At 37.6% G+C, this 22,086-nt stretch overlaps 1 protein-coding gene across 7 annotated transcripts; it reads left to right on the top strand.

The window, feature by feature from the left end:
• The first annotated feature begins 598 nt into the window (after window positions 1–598).
• MAFF (MAF bZIP transcription factor F) lies at window positions 599–21,743 on the top strand. 7 transcript variants are annotated; one of them, XM_075182954.1, is made up of 4 exons: window positions 601–743; window positions 9,377–9,447; window positions 13,897–13,956; window positions 18,674–21,743. In XM_075182954.1, the coding sequence occupies exons 2-4, from the start codon at window positions 9,430–9,432 to the stop codon at window positions 19,082–19,084; spliced, it is 489 nt and encodes a 162-aa protein (XP_075039055.1). In that variant the 5' UTR covers window positions 601–743; window positions 9,377–9,429; the 3' UTR covers window positions 19,085–21,743. The 7 variants fall into 7 exon arrangements, with proteins under 7 accessions (XP_075039057.1, XP_075039059.1, XP_075039055.1 ...); XM_075182953.1 differs by lacking the exon at window positions 601–743 and adding an exon at window positions 757–941; XM_075182956.1 differs by lacking the exon at window positions 9,377–9,447 and having other exon boundaries at window positions 599–743.
• Window positions 21,744–22,086: the final 343 nt, after the last annotated feature.

Raw genomic sequence — 22,086 nt, 5'->3', positions numbered from 1 at the left:
TGTCAGATTTGTTAGCCTGCAACCAGAGGCAGAACTAGCGAGCTGTGGACACCGGAGGAGGGAACCGGAGCCCACAACTCACTAGTTCCCCATGCAGCGGGCCCCATTATCTCCATGGACCTTGGTGCACTGCACCTGCTGCACCAATGGTAGTTCCGCCACTGCCTGCAACACTTGTTGAAAATTCCAGATAAGCATCTTTGATTAAATGTATTCTATTAACTTATTACTGAGATTAAGAGTATTACGCACCCCTGTGAAGGTTAGAGCCCAAACCATGCAGTTCACGGCTTGACCATCACTGCTTTAGTAAGTAGTCAGTTCTCGCAGTTCAACAAGTGAAAATAATCTCCTATTTTTATACAATCAAGAAATAATTAAAATGTAACTGAAAAATAACTATGTAATTATCAATCTGGTTACCTTGGAAGAGTTAATATTTACATTTTCAATGTAATATAGTAATAATTTTGAAAACTATTTTGGAAGCTAACTCACTCTGGTGACATCGCCCCTTTAAACTCAGACAGGCAGTTGAATGACATCACTGTTCCCATCATGTGATAGCTGCTGACCCACCCCCTAAGGATGACGTCAGTGCATGACTGTGTTTTTATGAATGAAAGGAATCCGTGAGTGAGTAATTCCAGGAAACTGTAACATTACAACTCAGCAGATCTGAGCACTCCCTCCTGCAAGCAGCTCCCAGGGACCCCCAGGCCCCTCATCCTACAGCACAGCAGGTAAGGGAGCGCCTCGTTCCCCATGTGCATCTCCTCCCTGAACCTGGGTGGGACCTGATCTGTTTAATAATAAGGAAATTGGAATCGGGCAGAAGATCGCCTTGTAGCAAGCGTGTTTACACGGTGGAAACAAGGAAGCTCGCTCTTTGTATGATGTGGTCAAACGAAACGCTGTGTGGTTTTCATCCGAAGATCTTGGTGGGATATGTATACTAATCGTTATTTCTTAAAGGATTGCGTTTACAGTTCCTACGTCTATTATTTGCTTACAGGAACTCCTCGCTGTCAGTGATAGGTTGTTGTCTCTGCTGAAGGCTCTCAAACTGGCATGGAAGGGGTGAAATCAAACGATGCTGCTCTTTCTTCATATACAGGCCACTGCCACTGCTATATTTAGGCATGGCATATTTTCCTTTACTGCTTAGTAATAACATTTTTGTGTTTTGTTGTGTGTTTTGTTTTTTTTAAATGAGTGACGATCAAGGAAGGCCCTCCCAAGTGTAACTTCCTCCAAAGTACGGTGTGTGGTCGAGAAACCAGTTTTATATTTAGTGATACGGATACACAACGCTGTTAAATGACGTTTTACGTATAGATTATATATTAACAATATGGATTTATTGCTTAATTTCGTTTGTATAATAGGATATTACAAGCTATTGCCAGTCTGCTTTATGTAGTCATGTATACATTTTAGTAAATTATTAAGCACGTGTTACACTACATGATGTGTGTGTATATCTACACATGCAATAACTTAAATACATCTCAAATATACATTGAATCTGTATATTCTTAGTATCTCATACACAGAGGCAGTAATTGCCACTATATGAAGTGTTCACATAAAGCTAGGTAACGACTTGTGTGTGTGAAACCATGTAGTCAGTTATATCAATGTGACATGTCATTCCTTTCTGTAGGTTGCTACACTTTGCAGTTTTATAAAACTTTGTGGACAGAATCCTTGCTCTGGTGATCTTACATGCCAGTGGTGCGCCAGTATTACAGAAGAGGGAGGGTTTTCTGGCTAGTATACTGTTTTTCTTGCTGATTGTTCCCAGATGAAGTCATGTTGTTAGTTTTCTTCCAGAGAAGAGTGTGTGTAACATTCCTTACGTAACATTCCTGTTTTTCCCTGGGTGTTGTCTGTATGTAATTGTAACTGACTTGAAGGGGGCGTGTGTTTGCTTAATGGAGTTTTGGAGCAGCCTCATGGCTGCAGTAAAGATAAATTGTGTATGTTCTGAAATAAGTCTATATATTGTCAGGCAGTAGGATAGAAAATAAACATGGTATGCAAATTGTCAGGTCCAGTCAGGGATTCACCCTACATTATATGGAAGCTCAGTTATGTCTCAGTCTACCCTGATAATCTACAGTATGAAGGTTATATTACATAGAACCGAGCACAGGTTAAGTTAGTGCTAACAACCTGCTGTCAGAAGGTAACCCTACATTAGAAATAAAGTCAACACTGTCTCATCATATCCTATGTAATGGTTAGCCGACACAACATTATATATAAAGTCTGCATTGTCGAATACTGTCCTGAAACTGTGGGCAGAAGGTGACACTTTTGTATATAGAAACCGAGCACTGTCTGATCCTGTCCTGATGGTTTGCAGTCAAGAGGTCCCACGCTATTGTGTAGGATCACGGAATTGATTGTGTATGTTGTGATTATCTACTGTCTAGATGTAACAAAACTGCATTAAATTGACTCTTATACCCTAGAGTCAAGCTATTTACAGTTATTGTCAGAGCCTACATATGATAACTTATACCTATGAAATGCCCTTCATTAAAAAAAACAAACAGCAGATATACTGTTCTTGCACTTCGGGGCACATTCACACATGCTCTGGGTAAATGAGTAAACACGTATTACAACTAACTAGGTCTAGAGGTGTTTTAGTGAAGTGTTTTTCCTTTTTTTTTATGCATTGCGTTTTCTATGATTGCGATACAATCTATTATACTTGTAGCTCGCATTAACAAATGAGAAATAGGATGTTCTGTGTTCTAAAATTTTAAACACAATGTTGGGAATGAGACCAGAAGAAATATATTTTTAATTTGCTTTTCGTTAGTTAGCAGCTGAAAAGCGCATTAACAGAGGATAGGGGTGAGTCCTAAGTGGCAAGAGTTTACGAGTCAGCATAAATTGCAGAACGTATGAAGTGTGAAGCACAGCTACTGAAGGATCTCCTGTAGAAAGTTCATGCTCAGCACTATTTACTCTGCAATGTACCAGTGACCCTTCAGGCAGGAGACTGACACTGAAGTCCAATGTTGCCAAAATATTGTTTTGTCATGGTGTAAAGTTCATCACTGGGAAGTTCGTTAAACAAGATTGATAAGAATGTTTTGCCAGCTGGACAATATTTATAATGTTATTGCTAGGCTTATTTATGTTGCTACCAAGTTAGGCCTTCTATTTTGAACATCAGTTATGTTTTGTAATAAAGGTTGCCACGTATATAGCTGGCATTTTACCTTATGATATCTCATGACTGAGAATGTGATACAGCTGTATATGAGTTGGAATAATATCTTTGCTTTGCCTTATGATGGCAATGAGATAGTTGCAGTATTTGGATGGATTGGATGAACATTTAAGGTAACATTCAGCCTTGTACATTAGATAGTCTGTACACGTTCTGCTTCATATCAATGATCCATAAATAAAAAAGCTTGAACTATTTTGAGCTGTCAGGTTATAAGAACCTGTGAATATGTGCCGTATTTGCGTATGTAAAATGCAGTTTTTTTAATGTCTCAATTTGAGTTTTAGGTTTATTGGCTTTTTCATATAGTGCTTTATTTAAAACGTTTCAGAAAATATAGGTAACAAATAATATCCACCTAATATACCACACTCATTTATACACACACACCAATCATCAACATCATCAACATTTATTTATATAGCGCCAGCAAATTCCGTAGCGCTTTACAATTTGGAACAAACATTAATAAGACAATACTGGGTAATACATACAGACAGAGAGGTAAGAGAACCCTGCTCGAAAGCTTACAATCTATAGGACAATGGGAGTTAGAAACACAAGGGCATGTGCTACATCATATTGCACAATGGACCAGCCAGACTGCAAATGTAAAAGTACTGAGTGGGCTGTGTGTGTTGCAATGTTGGTCAGAAGGTTGTTGTCTTGCGTTAGCAGTGTAGAGGATGGCAATAGGGTAATCTAGGGAAATTAAGATGATGGTTGAGGAATATCATAACCTTGTCTGAAGAGGTGGGTTTTCAGTGAACGCTTGAAGGTTTGAAGACTAGAGGAAAGTCTTACTGTGCGAGGGAGGGAATTCCACAAAGTAGGTGCAGCCCGGAAAAAATCCTGTAACCGAGAATGGGAGGATGTGATGAGAGTGGAGGAGAGACGTAGATCTTGTGCAGAACGGAGGTGTCAAGTAGGGAGATATTTCGAGACAAGTGAGGAAATATATGTCGGTGCAATTTTGTTGATGGCCAATGGGCACCTACTGCACTTGGCCTTCATTCCCGTTGGAAAGGGGAACAACTTGCCTGCTAGGAGTGCCCTGGGTTCACTGTGCTACAAAATGGATGACAAGTATTGGGGTCTATCGATGTCAACTAAATTTTATAGACCTCTTCATAACTTGAGTGGCTAGGTATGTAAGCCTGTATAAAGGGAGGACATCAGCGTTTTGAAGTCCTCTAAGTTAGCTCATATTCACGTTCATCATAAAAAAAAAAAAAAGTAACTAGCGCTTCCCGTTCATCTCCGGTTGGGGCAAACTCATCGAAAACCATAGACACAGGTATTAAATAAGATGAAAGAAATGTAACTGTCATGCAGTGCTTTGCAGATATGACTGATTTTAGTAAACATTTCTAGGGTCTGCTGCAGTCATCAACCAGTTCAATAATAATAATTCTTTATGTGACACTCCTAATAAGGCTCAAAAGCATTTTACATTGTTACAGAGGGTGAGGCAGCCATCTTGGGCGCGCGCAGCTGGTACTCTGTACCCTATATACTCATTCACATCCTGCCCCATTGGTACTCACATTCTAAATTCTATAACACACACACATACACACACACACACACACACATACATACATACATACATACATACATACATACATACACATGCCAGGGTCCAGTTTTGTCAGAAGCCAATTAACTTACTGTTATGTTTTTGAACTATGTGGGAAGAAACCCACACAAACGCAGGGAAAACATACAAATGCCACATAGGGTGGGTCCTCTAAATAATCTAATTGTACTTATATAGGCAATAGAGTTAACTGACAAGAGACCACAAGGTGAAGCTTAAAATACACAGTCTTCATTAAAGATTTATTTTACAATTTTAATACCATCAGCTGCCAACACTTGTGGGTCAGGTACTGTAGATAGGTGAAGAGGGCACAAAACGAAGCCAGAGGGGAGTAAAAGGAGACTACTGATATGGTGGTATATCAGATCTGGCATGTGCCACTGTCTGAAGAATAGTGACAAGTGTGATGAACTGCAGGCCTCAGAAAACTTAATAGACATCATACTAACTCCAAACAGAGACCTATATGGTTGCAAGAAACTAAAGAAAAAATTGTGAAGTTCAAAGGCCACCTAAGGTCTGTAGATTGAGAGTAGGCAAGCTAAGCCAGTCCCTCCATCTAGAGAAATGAAATGATTGCCTTACTTTACTTTATCTGATTATCCAATTATGGGCTTGGCAACACAATGAATTATATTTAGGTGGAAGTTTCAATTTTAATAGGTTAATTCTTCCCATAACTGTAAAGAGATGGGAGGAACAGGCCACACACATGTTTGCCACTGACAGTAAATTGAAATGACCGAACATAAAGAGATATTTGTAAACTACCTGAAAGTACTGGAAGTAAGAAATACATGTTAGAGGGGAGCCAGGGAAGATATTAGAATGGGAAGCTGAGGGAATGTGATGAATTCAGTAGTAGATATCTAGTCCTGAAAAGATACCTATGGGATTATCAACAAAGGACTGCACCAAACAAGGGACATCATCTTCCAGATATAGTAACATGTTACCTGTGCACAGGGCTAGCCTCTCCTCATTGTCCATAATCTGCACATGATAATAGCCTTAGCAATTGTTAGGTTGTGCCACTGCAGGTACAGCCAAACTGTGCTGGATTCTAGGATCACAGCGGTGTGTCCTACTGATGTTGGTACAGTTGTGAGTAATGGAGAGGTGTTCTGAAACTATATAAGACCAGGTCACATGGTTTTTGTGGCTCGTGATAGGTGCTGTTTCTAGGTGCACAGTTACTTATGGTTCTCTAGTGTTTTTACCCTGATTGACTCCTTATCTCACCTGTTATCTGCCTGACTTTAGATTTTGACTATTCTCTGTGAAACTGATTTGTTGCTCCTGAGCATGGTCTGACATTAACCTTGCCTACTGTGTCTCTGGATTTGGATCCTGTTTTATCCCTCTGGTTTCAAACCCTGTATCCCATGTTTATAAACACCTCTGACTCATGCATAAGTCACGAGGGCAAATGATTAGTAGTAAAAACAACTCTCTTTAAGTTAAAGGGGTATTTTATAGGCAAAGAGCATATTAGCTTGGTCATTGGTTTTTATTGAAAGGGAGGTGGCCCAAATGTGACAGAAATATTGCTAGTGGTTCAAAAGCCAGGGATGTCCTTTGGGCCAGAAGACCAAAGGACATTCTTGCAAAAAAGGGCTGGAGTTATGTATAGCAGAAATCTGAGGAGTTAGTGTGGATACACACCGTGGGATTATTGTACCATAGTTTTAGTGATTGTAAATCTGTGGAGGCATATCCAACCTGCCAAAGACTCCCACAAAACAAAGACTAAGTACTTTACTACATGCAAGCCATTGTTGGAATACACAAGTTTGCAAATAGTGTTGTATGTATGTTGACCGCTATAGATTTTTTTTTTATGATAAACCCTGATTGATTTGTCAGGTGGCAAGGATTTTTGCTAAAAGGTTGAACAGTGGCATGGGACAATATAGGAGCAGTATTTGGGATTCATGCCAGGCTTAGACATCAGAATTTTCAGTGCTCCCGTCATGGAAACAGGCAATAAATACATCACTGTGTATAGCAACATTATATAGCGAACAACTTATAATACTTAGCGGGGAGGTGTCTCAACCCAGTGACCTATTTGGCATTTACTACTTTTTACTTGGAAATATTACAGTCTAGCATGCTAGCAATCTGTAAGAGTGTGTGTTGGGATGCTATCAAGGTCCTGATATAAATGAGAAAATTTAGAGAGAATACAGAACTAATCAACAAAACAAGCCCTTAATATGATGAGCATTAAAACATGCTTCACTATGGGCTGTTATTTATCACTTGTATAGTAACATTTAAAAGGATATACCATAGTTAATTTATTTTGTATAAAGTCTCAATTTTTACTCACATTTTTTTTTTACTGTTTGTCTTGTGTTATTAGTTTAACTTGTCACCATGCTGCATATAATATGTACTTCATAATATCACTAATAGCGTAAGTAGCCTGAGCCCAGCTATATGAGTGATAAATCTGCTTACCCACTGGTGTTAGAAAAGAGCAAGTGACACTGCATGTCAAACACCATCAATATAGGATATTTCATATATAGGAAGTAACCATCAATTGCAGGGAGGGGGGGGGGGTTGAAGTGTGTTAGTGAAGGACAAGTAAATAATGCATCAACCGAAAGCTACTGCCATGCCAACACTGCTTCCAGCCACAAGTGGGTATGGGATCATTGGAGCCAATAGGCTGTTACATACTTTTACTAGCATTAGAACATTTTTTTTTTTTATTATTATTTTTAAAACGGTGGATACGGGCAAGAAACAATTTTATTTTTTTTTATCTTTTTCATTGTAACATCAATGACTTTCATCATCTTTTCCTGTAGTGAAAATATCTTCAAGGTAGCACTGAGCTCTTTCTAAATGCTAACTCTGCTTATTTATACAATATTTCTCTCTGTTGCATTCTGAACACAACACTCGTGGAGGAAAACTGCATGGAAAATATAACCGTTTTAGGCTATGTACAGACTGGCATTTACAATGTATTTATTGTTGCATGTTTATACACATGTAAAAATATATTCAATTCACATTTTTCACAGTTCTCTGTGCAAAAGAGAAAGTTATGTCGTTCAAACCAAACGCAGGTGGAAACACATGTAAATGCTTCTGAACACCCTCTTATTGCTTTTACAATGTGCTCCCTTTGAGATGAATGTAAGTTTTCAACTGTGTTGATGCTTGTCAGACGCAATGAAATGGAAAATGAACCAATGGAAAAAAATGGACTCCAGCGTAAAAACACAAATAAGTTCTGTCACATTTGGTAGAATGATTTTTATTTTCACATGCGTTTTCATGCACTGAACTTGTGTTAGAAACGCATCTTGACTGCGTAATTCTAATGTAAGTAGATTTAGGCTCCATTGATCACTTTGGAAATAAGCAGGTTCTGCTTATACAATACAAAAACAAAAAATAGAGTTCTAACCGCCTTAAGTTCATTCATTGTGGAGTTCACTTTTAATGTTGTTACAAACTTTCACTCTTTTATTTAGCTTCTAAATAATAAGACTTTAAAGTAGACTAGGTAGAAAATGTGGCAGTTTTTTTCTTTAAGTATACTTCCGCTTATTCTGTGGCTAAATGTTTTTTCCATTTCTTCTTCTGGTCAAGTAACTTCCTATTTTATAAAAGAACCTTGTGACAGGTCTGTTTGCAAATTAATGTTTAACTAAAGAAAGGTTACAATTGTCATAAATTCTGCTCTAGGTTGGGAGAGCAGGCAGGCAAAGAGAGTCATTGTATAGTTCCTGTATGATTTGACTCCATCTTAGAGAAAAGTCCAAGGCACGGAAATGTGTCAATAAGCCAACAGAGAAGTGGTACAAATTAGGATTTATCACATGGTAGTAGGTTTATATAATTCTAATGCCTGAGTAATTATAATGTAGTAATCATAGTTATGACATAATCACTTCAGTATTTATTAGGAACACTGTTACAGATCTTGTAGAATATCAAAGTTATCACAGAGATCTGTGGCTGTAGAAGAGTCTTGATTTCTGATATTCTTGTCATATGCTGGGGTGGAGAGGTTACAATTCCAAATAATTCACAATAATTACTGAGAGGTTAGGCACTGATGACGTTCAGGAATACAGGACACAGTCAAACCATCCTATACTTGTGGAAAAACCAACCCATCTCTAAGAGTTTTCTAAGATATAGGGACTTTCACAAAATACTACCTAACACAGAGGATGGGCAAAATAATGTAAAATTCAGTAGCCAGTCTGCTAAATTTAGGAGGAAGAAGGATATTTTAAGGAGTCAGAGAAGCTGTGCATCCATTGACATCAATAGAAATAGCTTTCAAAAGTTAAGCACCAGCAGCTTTTTTTTTTGTTTTTAAAGATGCTTTGGCTACCTGGCTCCTGGGTTTCAACCAGCCCTACCTTACGTTTTGTGGCTTTTTTTTTTCATTCATACTACTTTTTGTGCTATCGTTATGTTTACTAATATCAAATATTGAGTATTATTTGAACGCTAATTTTATAATCTTTATTTTTCCTGTGTAGGACACATCAGGTGGAATATATAGTTTTTATCCATCTTTGCGGATTGCCACTTGATGAGGGGCAGCTCCACAGTAAGCAAATACTTTTTATTTTGAATACAGCACTGTCCTGTATGAAGTGGCATAAATTACAATCCCCATCCTAGTTACTAATAAATACTGATGTGATGAATTTTGCAAGTGCTGTTCTACTTTCAATTCTTCTTGAACTGGACAAAAATAGGATGACTCTTGGTATCATGGGTATAGTTTGTTCCTCTTGGTGGAGGTGTGTGTGCATGCATGATGTATAGCATGTACATTTAAGCCGGGTATACATGTATGCAATCGTACTTCAGATGCAGTTTCTCTAATGATTTCACCAACAACTGAATGTCCTGATAAACATGCCGATTTGTGCGTGTATACCTACACAATTTACCTTAAGATCTGTGATCTCCATCTCTCATGCCCATGTGGTAAAAATACATTGTTCCATTGTCGAGCGTGATTTTTAGGAAATGTTTTAAAACAAATCAACAGATGCGATGTGTTTTGGTACGATAAAACATGATCGTGAGAGTAGGTGTATACGTGTATATGTATGTATGTATGTATGTATGTATGTGTGGGTGTAGTACCAATTAACGGTACTGACTACCCTGACAGAGGACAGAACGACAAGAGGAGTGCGATTACCTAGTACACCGACATTCCAAGAAAACTACTGATCGCAATCCAGATGACTTCATATTCCGATTGGCTGTCTTGTAGACTGCTGAAAATAACGTGATTAGAAACACTGACTTCCCTTAAAGCGGCGCTGGACGGACCCGCCTGTTATTTATTTCCTGTAAGTATTATGTTAGGGGTGTTGGAGTTAGAGCTAACCCTAACCTTAACCCCTAAGATAATACTTACAGGAAATAAATAACAGGCGGGTCCGTCCATACACACACACACGTCAGTTTCACGATAATGACTACCCCGACAGTGGACAGAACGGCACGAGGAGTGCGATTACCTAGTACACCGACCTTCCAAGAAAATTGTATGTGTGTGTGTGTGTGTATATATATATATATATATATATATATGTGTATATATATATATATATATATATATATATATATATATATATATATATATATATATATATATATATATATATATAAATTTATTACCAAAAAGACATAGATCCTCTGCACTCTCCATGTACAGACTGAGGTGTAAGAGGGGGATACTCATATTGTATAGACAACAAACAGGGATACTCTGCACTCTCCAAACACATAATAAATGCTGTACTAACTACTTTTCTTTATTAAGAACAGGGAATGTTGGTTCCACATATTGCAATGCGTGTCCTGCATGCAGATTATCTGCCAGATTGATTTTTATTTTTCAATATAACTGATGGGATTGTCCTTTTTAATAGCCATCTTACATTATAGTATTATAATGTATTGTTGTGTGTTTACAATCTTAATTGTAAAGGCTTCAGAAAGGTTAAATATATGTTTAGCTTCTTACAGGCGTATAGAAAGTATTGTCATGTTGGAATGTTGATCCAAGGTGTAACCCTATTGCTCTCATTTTACAGTAAGCTAATGGTTTTTGCCCTCATTGGGGACAACATTTTAAAATCTATTAGTAAGCTTTTTCCATTGTTTTTTAGAGATTGTGGTTTATAAGTTAGTAGAATGTGTGCACATTATGGGCTTGGTCTTTTTCTGCAAAGTGGTTCATTTTATTTTTTCTTGTACTTTTGTATCTTGTTATTCTACTACTTATTTAAATGAAAATAGTTCATGGTCATGGCTTTTACTCACTCATAGGGCAGCATTGTACAGGGGGAGGTAGTTTAATGGCTTTACATTCATTTTAATTATGTTTTTATTGTAGCAATCCCCAATTTTCTTTGTGGCAACATGCGATACACTGAGATATACTAATTTATTATAACGGCACTACTATTAAAATAAAACACTTTATAAACATTTTTACAAAGGTTTTTTTTAATGGACTAAAACCTGTTTCCCCTATATCTCTAATTACTTTGGAGAGTTTGTGCCTCGCCTTAAAGTGAAATGGAGCGACACTTTAAAAATAAAACACTGAATATCGGGTCCTGTTGTGGAATAATTTTGATGTAGGCTAGGAATAGGGAAGTTAAGGAATACTATTTTTCTTGTTTTTAGGGCATGTGCATTTATACTATACATTTTACTTACTTTATCAAATAATTTTGTGCAAAATTACATAGAATTGATTTTAACAATCCTCATATTGATTAAAGTTATCACATTCTCACCCTCCTCCTTGTTAATATATTTTGTTGACTATACTTGTACTCTACATACACCATTATTGCAGAGTGATAAAATCTTTTAGTCATTGGCAAAGTCTTATAGACTACAATAGCAACGGAAATACAAAGTACTGATATAGGAGATGGTCTGGACAGTCTGCAATTGTGATAGTGTTATTGTGCAGGTTGTTGCCAAATGGTGGTAGCAGTTCCATGTCCTATTTTTAGAAAATGTTTTGGAGAGTTCTGTTTGGCAGTGGTGGTGAACATAGTAATTGGTTTGTTCTGTAAGGGGGAAGAGGAGGGTGTTAAACTTGCCGTATGATTGTACTTATCCTATCTTGGGTAGTTGGAGGAAACTGATGCTTTTATCTTGAGGGTGGGGGTGTACCGATGGTCCTTGAAGGATGCACCTATTATCCTTGTAGTATGTATCCCTTATCCTTGTAGAGGGTTATTCTCATTATTGGTATTGTTATCCGCCGGTTATGTGTTGCGGTCTTGCGTGATGTTTGTATACTCTTATCAGGTTTTTTCTGGTGTGCTCCTGGGTGGTGCAATGTTTTGCCATGAAATGTGAGCTCTTTTGCAAGACAGCCCTGTGGGCTATGGGGTTTCAATAGTAGATATACTACTTCACCTAGTGTTTATAGATCACTGCTCTGAAAATAGCAGTTTTGTGTTTACTGCTCATTTTATTGCCTGTTGCTCTTATAAAAACAATTTGGTGTTGCTGTATTGATCTGTGATCAGGATGGCGCTGTTTTCTATTCATTTTAAAGGATTGTAATGTTCTTGCTGAAATACAAAATGTTTCGTTCTTTCTGTATATAGATATATCCCGGATGAGGTCTGTATACATAAAGGGTGAAATGCATTGGTTTTCAGCAAGTGAAACCCTAACATCGTCTGAATCGCCCTCCGCCTGTATCAAAATGAGCCTAAAATTAATCTTTGTTAAATAGGTTTCTCTATGCATGCCAGTAGCCATTGATAAATATGGAGAAGCCCAATAAATAATAATATTATTAATAATAATAACACCAGTGAAAACACTTGTTTGCGCCGGCTAGTATGGATAAAAAGAAAATATCACTTGTTATGTGGCTCTAAGCCAGGGCTTGTAATATACTCAGCATTCAGTGATTCAGGAATTCAGAAACTGCTCCTGTACAGAGGCTGGTTTACCACACAATCGGTGGCTTAGTGCTATACGGCTGCTGCACATACAGCAAGTGTTGCCTGCTGTCTGCTTCGTATCTAGGCTTGCAATGTAGCTAGCAGTCAGAAGCTTAGCCACTCTCCAGTTAAGATGAACAGTCCACAATTCGATCCTATATAGGAACTTAGAGTGTGGTGCGGAGTCTGTGGCAGTATTGCTCATTCCAGTTGTATCTCCTCCAGATGAATGGCAAGTACTTCATTGCTGTCAATACTCCCTCCGTTAAGCAGTTAAGTGTATAATTACTATGTTCGGATGTACAGTTCACTCAGTAATAAAAGTAGTGATAAATGTAGTCTTTCAAAGCGAATAGGTTTTTAATGTATAATTTCCAACACCTTTCATCTAGTAACAGTTCAGACTTCCTCAGAGAATGTCGATCACTGTATGTCTCAATCTAGATCCATTATTATAGAGGTTCTCAAACTTTAATTAGTCAGTTTAATTAGTTTATACAGTTGAAGTTAGGTTCCATTTACTCTGCACACTGCGAATTTGTTTTCAGAAATTGTATGTTTGTCATTAACCCAGTCATATATAGGAGATGGGCTGGAACCTATGTCTGTCATAGAAGAAAACTTTCTTATAAAGTTTAATCCATACTTGAAGATATCCTCACTTAAAAATAACAAAGTTTTAGCCTGAATGTATGTTTAGGAAAAATCGCAGAAGTGACTTTTTGTTGAAGCTACAAAGCTATTTGTATGAATGAGCTTTTATGGTGCAAGATGTATAACTGCTTGTCTTTCACACTGTTCTTTAGAATATGTATAAATGTAAAGTTTTGGTTCATCCCAACCAGCAATATGGGCATGGCGTTATTTTATCAGAGAGGATTCGAAGATGGAGTCAGTGATAAAACTATGCAACAGCTCTATAAATTTAGTGGCTATCTGGTAATTTTTGAATAGTGTCTTTCAAAATTAAATCTACAAAAAATGTTGATTGCATTATTATTATTTTGCTTAATCAACATTAACATTTGATCCAAATTTGTACCATTTTCCAGACCGGTCGTGACTTCCAGGTGACAATGTCGTCTGATGGACTTTCGGCCAAGGCCTTAAAGGTACTGTACTTAGATGAACCATCTTACTACGACTCTCGTTACCCCCAAACACGAACATACTCCATCTAGAATAAATGTACATGTGTGATTGCTTAGTACCTTAGTCTGCCAGTCTGTATAACAATGTTATTTCATGCAGTAACAAAGTTAATATTTTAGTTATACATTTGGGAAGCCACTTTGTCATCTAACCCGATATTTGTGAGAATACAGCTCATTAATTCGCAATTACATTTTTTCTTCAGTCACTGGGTCCAAGTGAATTGATAGGTTAAATTTTCATGAATAATGGTTCAGCCCACAAAATGGCATGCCTCCACTCTGATTAAGGGTGCCCATACACAATGCGATTTTGGCAGTCAATTAGGTTGCTTTAGACCTAGTTGGCCACAATTTACATTATGTATGGGTCCGATAAGACTGCTGTTTTTTACCATCTGATTAGAATTTATTAGATGTGGATTCGAATGGACAGTTAATATAGTCAATGACCACATCTAGTTTTTTATGTGTGTTCTTTTTTTGTTTGTTTGTTTTGTTTTTTTGTTTTTTTTATCTGGCCCCACTCATCTCCTATTGGATCCAAATGTTAGGTCTAAGAGTCACACGACTCTTTCACAATTTGTAACAGATGTGAATGGCCAAACCTGACAGATCAGCCGTATATGGACTCCATAAAGTAATCCCAAGGTCATCTGCCAACACTGATTAAACTGACAATGCTCACCACCTATAGCTGGGTACACACTACAGAAATTTCATCCAACTTTTAATGCCGAGCGATTTTACATGCGATCGATGTTCCGATCGCTCGGTCCATGGACTGCATACACACTAGCCTTGTTTAGGACAATAAAGGGAAGAGCGGACGTCCCTTTAGCAACTTTTTACAGCCATGTTGTCGTGAGCAATGACTGTAATTTCGTACTCACTGTTGTGGATCGGTCGGAAGTTTATACACACTACACAACAGAAACGAGATTGGAACGAAAATATTAAACGGTACGACCAACCAAATGAGCCGACAATCGTCCATTTGGGCAGACTTTCGTCCATCGTGTCACTGCACACACTGACCCGACTTTTGAACGAGCGGTCGTATGTCGGCTGATTTAGCAGATTATTGGATGAAAACTGTGTAGTGTGTACCCAGCTTATGGCTTTATTCCTATATATTGTTGAATTTGCAAATTGAAAACCACTAAACTCAATTGCAAAATAATACTGTTCTTCTGTGACTATTAAAGAATCAGGTAGCTGTTGTTTTTGTAGTTTTATGTGATTTGTTCTTGCATAAGCAGTGCATATGATTGTTGTTTATTATATCGTAGCTTACAGATTTGTGGCAGTAGAGTCCTTTATTGAGTCTTCTATTTTTTTGTGTGCTCTTCTGTGCCTCATATCATGGATGAGCCAAGTGTTGCACATTGCCTTTTGCTAGCAATGTATGTATAGAAATGTGGATTCACATGTTGCAGCAAAATTGCATTAAAACTACATTGTCCGTTCTTAAAGGAGAATTGAGAAAACACCAAGTAAAAATGCATTGTCCGCTCTCCCGCCATCATGTATTATGCAGTTTCCTTTGTGTTCTATGATATCTATGGATCACTCCAGTCCCAATGTATATCGCATGCATTCACCCCACACACAACCTATTCAAAAGCACTAGGGTCAAAAATATGTTGAAACAGTAAATTAAGTCTATATTACACTAGAACACTGCTTATTTCATAAACTGTGAATGCTCTTTAGACCTTACTTACTGAAATAACTCTAATATTGGATAGGTGTGTTGCTGAAAACCAAGTGTGTGTTGTGCTTTAGTATTTGAATACTAGTAGTGGTCCTGTTCCACAAGAGTGATTTAACTTTATTTCAAGCAAGCAGTATGGCAACTTCCATGTTAAAGGGGATTGGTACCCCAGGCCCAATCAGACTGTTTATTGCTACCGGCCATGAGACTTTGTAGCAATGGGGTGTTTCTATGACAAGACCCATCGCACGAGTGGATGTGTGTCACTTGTGTGACTCTCACATCCACTCATGTGACTCCCTCTTTGGCCAGGTATTCTGCTGCCAAGACATATGGCCAATCACATCAAATAATGTAATATCATAAATGCAAATAAGGAGCTGCGTGCAAATTGACGTATGCATTTTACTAAAGCTTTAAAGAAAATCCGCGTAAAATCTCCTTGAAAATGCGGTTATTGGTTATTTCCCCTGTTCAAAACAAACTTCTTTTGCTAAGAACCAAAGGTGGGACCTTTCTAGACAGTTGAGCCTGGGATGTATTACATAATAAAGAGATCAGTAGGACTGTATATTTTTATTTTTTTTTAACTTTTACTTTTTCTTTTAATAGAAAGAGGAAAATGTATGTAAATATATGTTCCAAGGACAGAAATAATGGTATGCTTGAAATAAAAAGGTTCTTCACTTCTCCACCTTGGGAAAAGCCCTCTCTTGGGACCGCCTCCATTAAAAGGGTCCCTTGACATCATTGTCCCATTCCCAGCTGTCCATCCTCGGGCTTAGAAACCATATGAGGGAAGGCACTTCATGTCATCTGTGTTATCAAGGTTTTGTAATGTAGCGTAATAAAATATATGTTCTACTAACATACCTGTCAACTGCAAAACCTGGACAATGCCCTGATCCACCATGTCTTGCATTAGGACCTTTTAGAGTTTATACTTTGTTTGTCATTTAAAGTCCTTAGGGCCAACTAAACAAAAATCCAGGTTGTTGAGTCAGAGTTTTTGATTGTAGGGCTGTTGTGTTTTAGGAGCTGACTTTTTGTTGTTGCCATTGGTTTAGTATCTAGGACTACCATGGAGTCTGTACACAGCACTCCTATACTGCAACAGAGTTAAGCAAATTTATATTAAATAGCTTTATTACAACTACATAGTATATCAGCAATGGGCAAACTCATGTTCATTGAGGGCTACATATGCAACCTTCAAAAGGGCCACACAGAGAAAGGAGGGGGGCATACTGCACTCCCTCCTCCTCCACTACGCAGTGTGACACACTAGCACTAAATCATTGGCAAATTTGAGCCTTTGAGAGGCTTTTAAGGTTTGGACTTCAGAGTAAAGGCCCACTATAAAATTCCAAACCTCAGGCCCCAGTGTATTATCCCACTGGCACATTAGAGCATACAGTAAATTCACTACAAACCCACTCTCTAAGCATCCACTGACCTAGCACTGTCTGATATGACATCCGTGTTTGCCACTCTCCCATTTGTATCTCTCATACTACTGTCTGATCACTCTTTCACACATCACATAATAAAGTGAGTTCTCTAGCTTGTGGCCACAACAGACACAGCTTTACAGTTAACCATTTTATCTGTCCATTACATTGTATACAAGAGTGGCATTCATTTTCTTAATCAGTGTGCACAAGACAGATCTTGGCCATGAAAGAGAACAGTAATCAGGAAGACGCATTGTGACAATATGGTAGCTATGCCCATCACCCCCACCAACATATTAAGTACACACATGTATGCAAAGACAAATACATGTACAAACACACAGAGCTGGGCAGGTGCATGTATGAGCAGCGCAAGCTGGTGTCTGCACAGAGTCCAACCATAGTAGCCCCTCCTCTCCCTACCCCGACATCTACAGCAGCAGCCTGCGATGAGAGACATGTATGATGCTGCGATCCCCTTGAGTTCTCCTTACCTAATCACCTGATCTGTGCACTTCTCCTCTGGCTGCCACTCGTACAGCCAGTCTCCTCCTTCCCAGGAAGAGCTACTGATCAATGCTGCTAGGATGTGATGTGCGGCCCTCCAACCAACCTTAAGTCTGCCTTATTCTCTGTGGACTGCACATGAGGACTTGGCATGCTGCTGGCCACCTGTTTCCCACCATTGTAATATACACTCCATAACTGCACAAATAAAAGTATTAAAAAACATTAATCCTACCTAATGGGATAATCTGTGTATGACTAAATTATAAATAAGTTATCATTTTGACCTTACCAAACCTATTGAATATTCTATCCAAATCAATCACTGATAAAATGTGAATTTTACAATTTAATCTACACGCCACTACTACATATCACTTGTTTGCTTATTTCAATAGATTATAGCAGCATTATTTTATTAATTTTATTATTAACCTTTATTTATATAGTGCACAAATGCAGTGTTTTATTGAGAATATGTAATCATTCACATCAGTTCTTCCCACATCGAAGCTAACAGTCAGTTCTTTACCGCACACAAATAAACACACTAGGGTTAATGACAACTGAAGCCAGTTAACCTACCTGTATGTTTTTGGCTTGTTGGAGGAACCTGAAGCAATCCCACACAAACACAGGGAGATCATAGTAACTGCCCATATACAGTGCCCTGGTTGGAATAAACCCTATCACAATAACTACTCAACTCTAACAGATGTGCAATATATCAGTCACTGATTTGTATATTGTGTAGTTGTAATAAAGTTTTTATATAAAATCTGTTTAACCACTGTAATATAGGACTGCATGGTAACCATTATTGTGATACACAGTTGTGGAGAGCTCAGACTGATTATGCTCTGGTGGCTCTAGCTTTTGTTTTGTTTTTTTAGTTTATACATATATTGTGTTTCTAATAGATGCTGATTTCTGTAACCACTGATTTGCATAGCACTTTTTAATGACTATATTAGTGACAAAACTTAAATTCTTCCCTCAGGTGAAAAGAGAAATGGGAGAGAATACGCCAATGCTCTCAGATGATGAATTAATGTCTATGACTGTGCGGGAGCTAAATCACCACTTACGTGGTTTGTCCAAGGAGGAAGTAGTACGGCTAAAACAGAGGAGAAGAACCCTGAAGAATAGGGGCTACGCTGCCAGCTGTCGTGTCAAGCGTGTGTCGCAGAAGGAGGAACTAGAGAAACAGAAGAATGACCTACAGCAGGAAGTGGAGAAGTTGGCACAGGAGAATTCCACCATAAAACTGGAGCTGGACGCACTGAGGGCCAAGTATGAGGCTCTGCAAAACTTTGCTCACTCGGTGGCCAGAGGGCCTGTCACTCCAGCAAAAGTAGCTGCTACCAGCGTAATCACCATCGTGAAGTCTTCTGGGAACTCTTACTCTTAACAAAGGCAAAAAAAAAAAAAAAACATTGCTTGTGCACCCAAATCCCATCTCACCTCATCAACAAGACACGCACCAGACAGCAGTCTCCCAAAGACTTGGATAGGCATAAGTATGAGGATTCTTCAACTTGCCCTCAAACCTTTGTTCTACCATGCGAACCAGTCATTTCCAGCAACAGCAGGATGTGTATGTGTATTGTGTTATAGGGTGCAGTTAATGATCTACCCCAAATTGTGGGATTCCTAATTGGAAATTCCCATGTAGGAGAACAGCAGGAAAAACATGACATTTTGGTCTTTGAGTACAGATATTTGTAAAGTTCTACATCTCTGGGAAATGTTTTCATTAGGAAAAGCAGTGTTTTGGGGTTTTTTTTCATTTCTTTTTCTTAAAGTAAACCTGTCACACACAAATATTTTCATTATAAACTGTATCAGATTCTGCATTTTATATTGTGCTGGTTTAATAGCTAGCTAAATGCAAAACTTTATCATTTCTCTTTTTATCAGTTTGCCATTGCAGAATATGCTAATTAAGGAAATATTTAACATTCTGTCTCTAAGAGGAAATATATTACTCCAACCTACAGAAATGAGGAAAATGTTGGAATCATTATATAGAAAAAATTAAGTTACTATTTCATGTTTAATTTATTTTCACAATATTTATTGTAATTTTTGAAATGGGGGTAAATTATATACATGACAGGTTCACTTTAAAAAATGTATACATGTTCTATTTTTATTAACTAAGAATGTGCTCCCATATTCTGCAGATAATCTATATATGAGGCATAGTAGAGATGTACCAGATATCTTAATACACAGGCCTCATAGTGTGTCCTGGTGGAGTGTGACTGGTGCTTGTTTGGTCCTTTTTGGATTATGGCCCAAAAGGATTTACTTGGTGTCTGTGAAATGTTGGGAAAAGCAAAACATATGAAGGCAAAATGAAAGGGGAAAAATGATAACCGGAAGTCGTAGACTAGTCAAAGAAAGGAGTATGAGAATGTGATGGGGAAGGAAGGGAGACGTTTAAGGTCTTGAGAAGGTGTGTAAAGTAAATGATCAATAATAAGTTAAACATTCTCTCCATGCCACTGTGTACTTCATGTAGGGTAATGATCACCCGATATTAACAGGGCTGGACTTATCCCCACCTGACACTGCTCTAGAGGGGTGTACGTAAACATGTTTTAGTAACTACATACAGTTAAAGTGAACATATGAACCATAGTAACTTTTGGACATATTGAAACAAAGTTTTTTTTACAATTCTAGCAGCGTTTGACATTTGAAACCAGCAATTTGGGAGTGGAAGGGTTACATCTCCATCCATTTAGGTATAAGATTAGAAGAAAGAAAAGACATGTAATACGCTTTGATGGAAACATATTTATAGCAACAGCCAAGTGTCTGTGTTTCATTGTTATAATCAATCCTAAACATGGGCCTCTTGAAACAGAAAGAGCATCAGACATGATTTTATTAAACTACCTTGTTGCTAGCCAGCTATTTAAAGGATGTTTGGATAAACAATGCAGGCAATAGGAGAAGTGACTGAGGGAAAAAGTAGAAAAGCATATAAAGATTTTGCTGATTTAAGGGAAGTCTAATGTGAATTCTAGAAACATGGACCATAAATCCTTCTGGGCCCAGAACACTGGTAACATTCTCCATCAGGAACCTAAATCTTTATTTATATTCTAAAAATGTAAGTTTGCTTGGTCATGTGTAGCCAGTGTCCCAGCAAAGGAAGTCATTCTGATGCATACAGATACTGGTGCAAGGTACTTTAACGTGTCTTACAGACATAACTATATAATATTACTGTAAGTTTTCAAGCTAGTGTGGCCAGTTTGGGCATATGACAAGTACCCCACTTCCATCGGTATTACTACTTATGGTGAGATGGGTCTGCTTCTCTTTTCTGGAGAAACTCTAAAATATTTTATTCGCTGCTTTCAAACAAAAAAAAAAATATCAATTTGACAAGCCATGGAACAGAGAATTTGCATTGCTGGGGAGGAGATGATGTCACTGGCCTTAATATTCCAGGCCATTTCTCTCAGATTATCCCTGTTGCCCTATTTTGTTTTCTTATTTATGTTTGAGACGTTTATTTTTCTGCATATTTATATATTTTTATTTTAAAGATTTTAGGGTAAAGGGTGGGAAATGCTTATTTTAAATATTTGTTATGTCTTGTAAAATTATTTTTATTTCTTTAATGGTTATTGACAAAAATAGAATTTCTACTTGAGCTTAGAATTAACTAAATCCAGGAATTCCAATTAAGTGACAAACTCAAGACTAGAAACTTTGGAACCACAAAATATAACAACAACCCTTATTTATATATATTTTATATTATTAGATTAGATTATCAGATAATCTGGACTTGTTAACTTTGTTAGGAAACCTCTTGTTATAACAACATACTGGGACTTTTGGTCCCAAAACGGCTAGAGGGCCACAGTTTGCCTCAGCAGGTCTACATTCCTTTGTGTTATTTAATTAATCTTACTAATTACATAGCTTATTTTTTGTTCTTTTTTTATATTAAGGCCTTTTATATATGCCAGGTAGAGTTGTTTATTTTCTATTGCACTTGGATATGACACAGTTTAGCTCTGCTCTTTGAAACTGTATTCACAGAACAGATAACTGACCTATCCAAGAGCAACCAATATAAACCACTAAAGCTGGTAGATACATTATTTGTTAAAACACAGAAGGAAGCCAAAACAATAGATATTTATTTATCAAAAGTATCAGTAAGGAATTTACAAATCAATATATTTAAGTTGCCTGAAAGTGAAAATCCTTAAGCCAACAGAAGTTAACACTGTGCAGGTTCTGAGGATTCGATTAGATTGTGTGGTTATGTGCAGATGTTATATATAGGGGTGATTTCAGCAATACAACCTTGTGCAGTTACGCTTAAATGAATCATTCTTTAGTCACCATCCAATACAGAAGCAAATATCTCAACACAACTAT

Source organism: Mixophyes fleayi, chromosome 8 (genome assembly GCF_038048845.1).
Source record: "Mixophyes fleayi isolate aMixFle1 chromosome 8, aMixFle1.hap1, whole genome shotgun sequence".
Lineage (NCBI taxonomy): Eukaryota > Metazoa > Chordata > Amphibia > Anura > Limnodynastidae > Mixophyes > Mixophyes fleayi.
The sequence above is the reverse complement of the archived record's forward strand: the minus strand, read 5'-3'. Positions and strand labels throughout refer to the sequence as shown.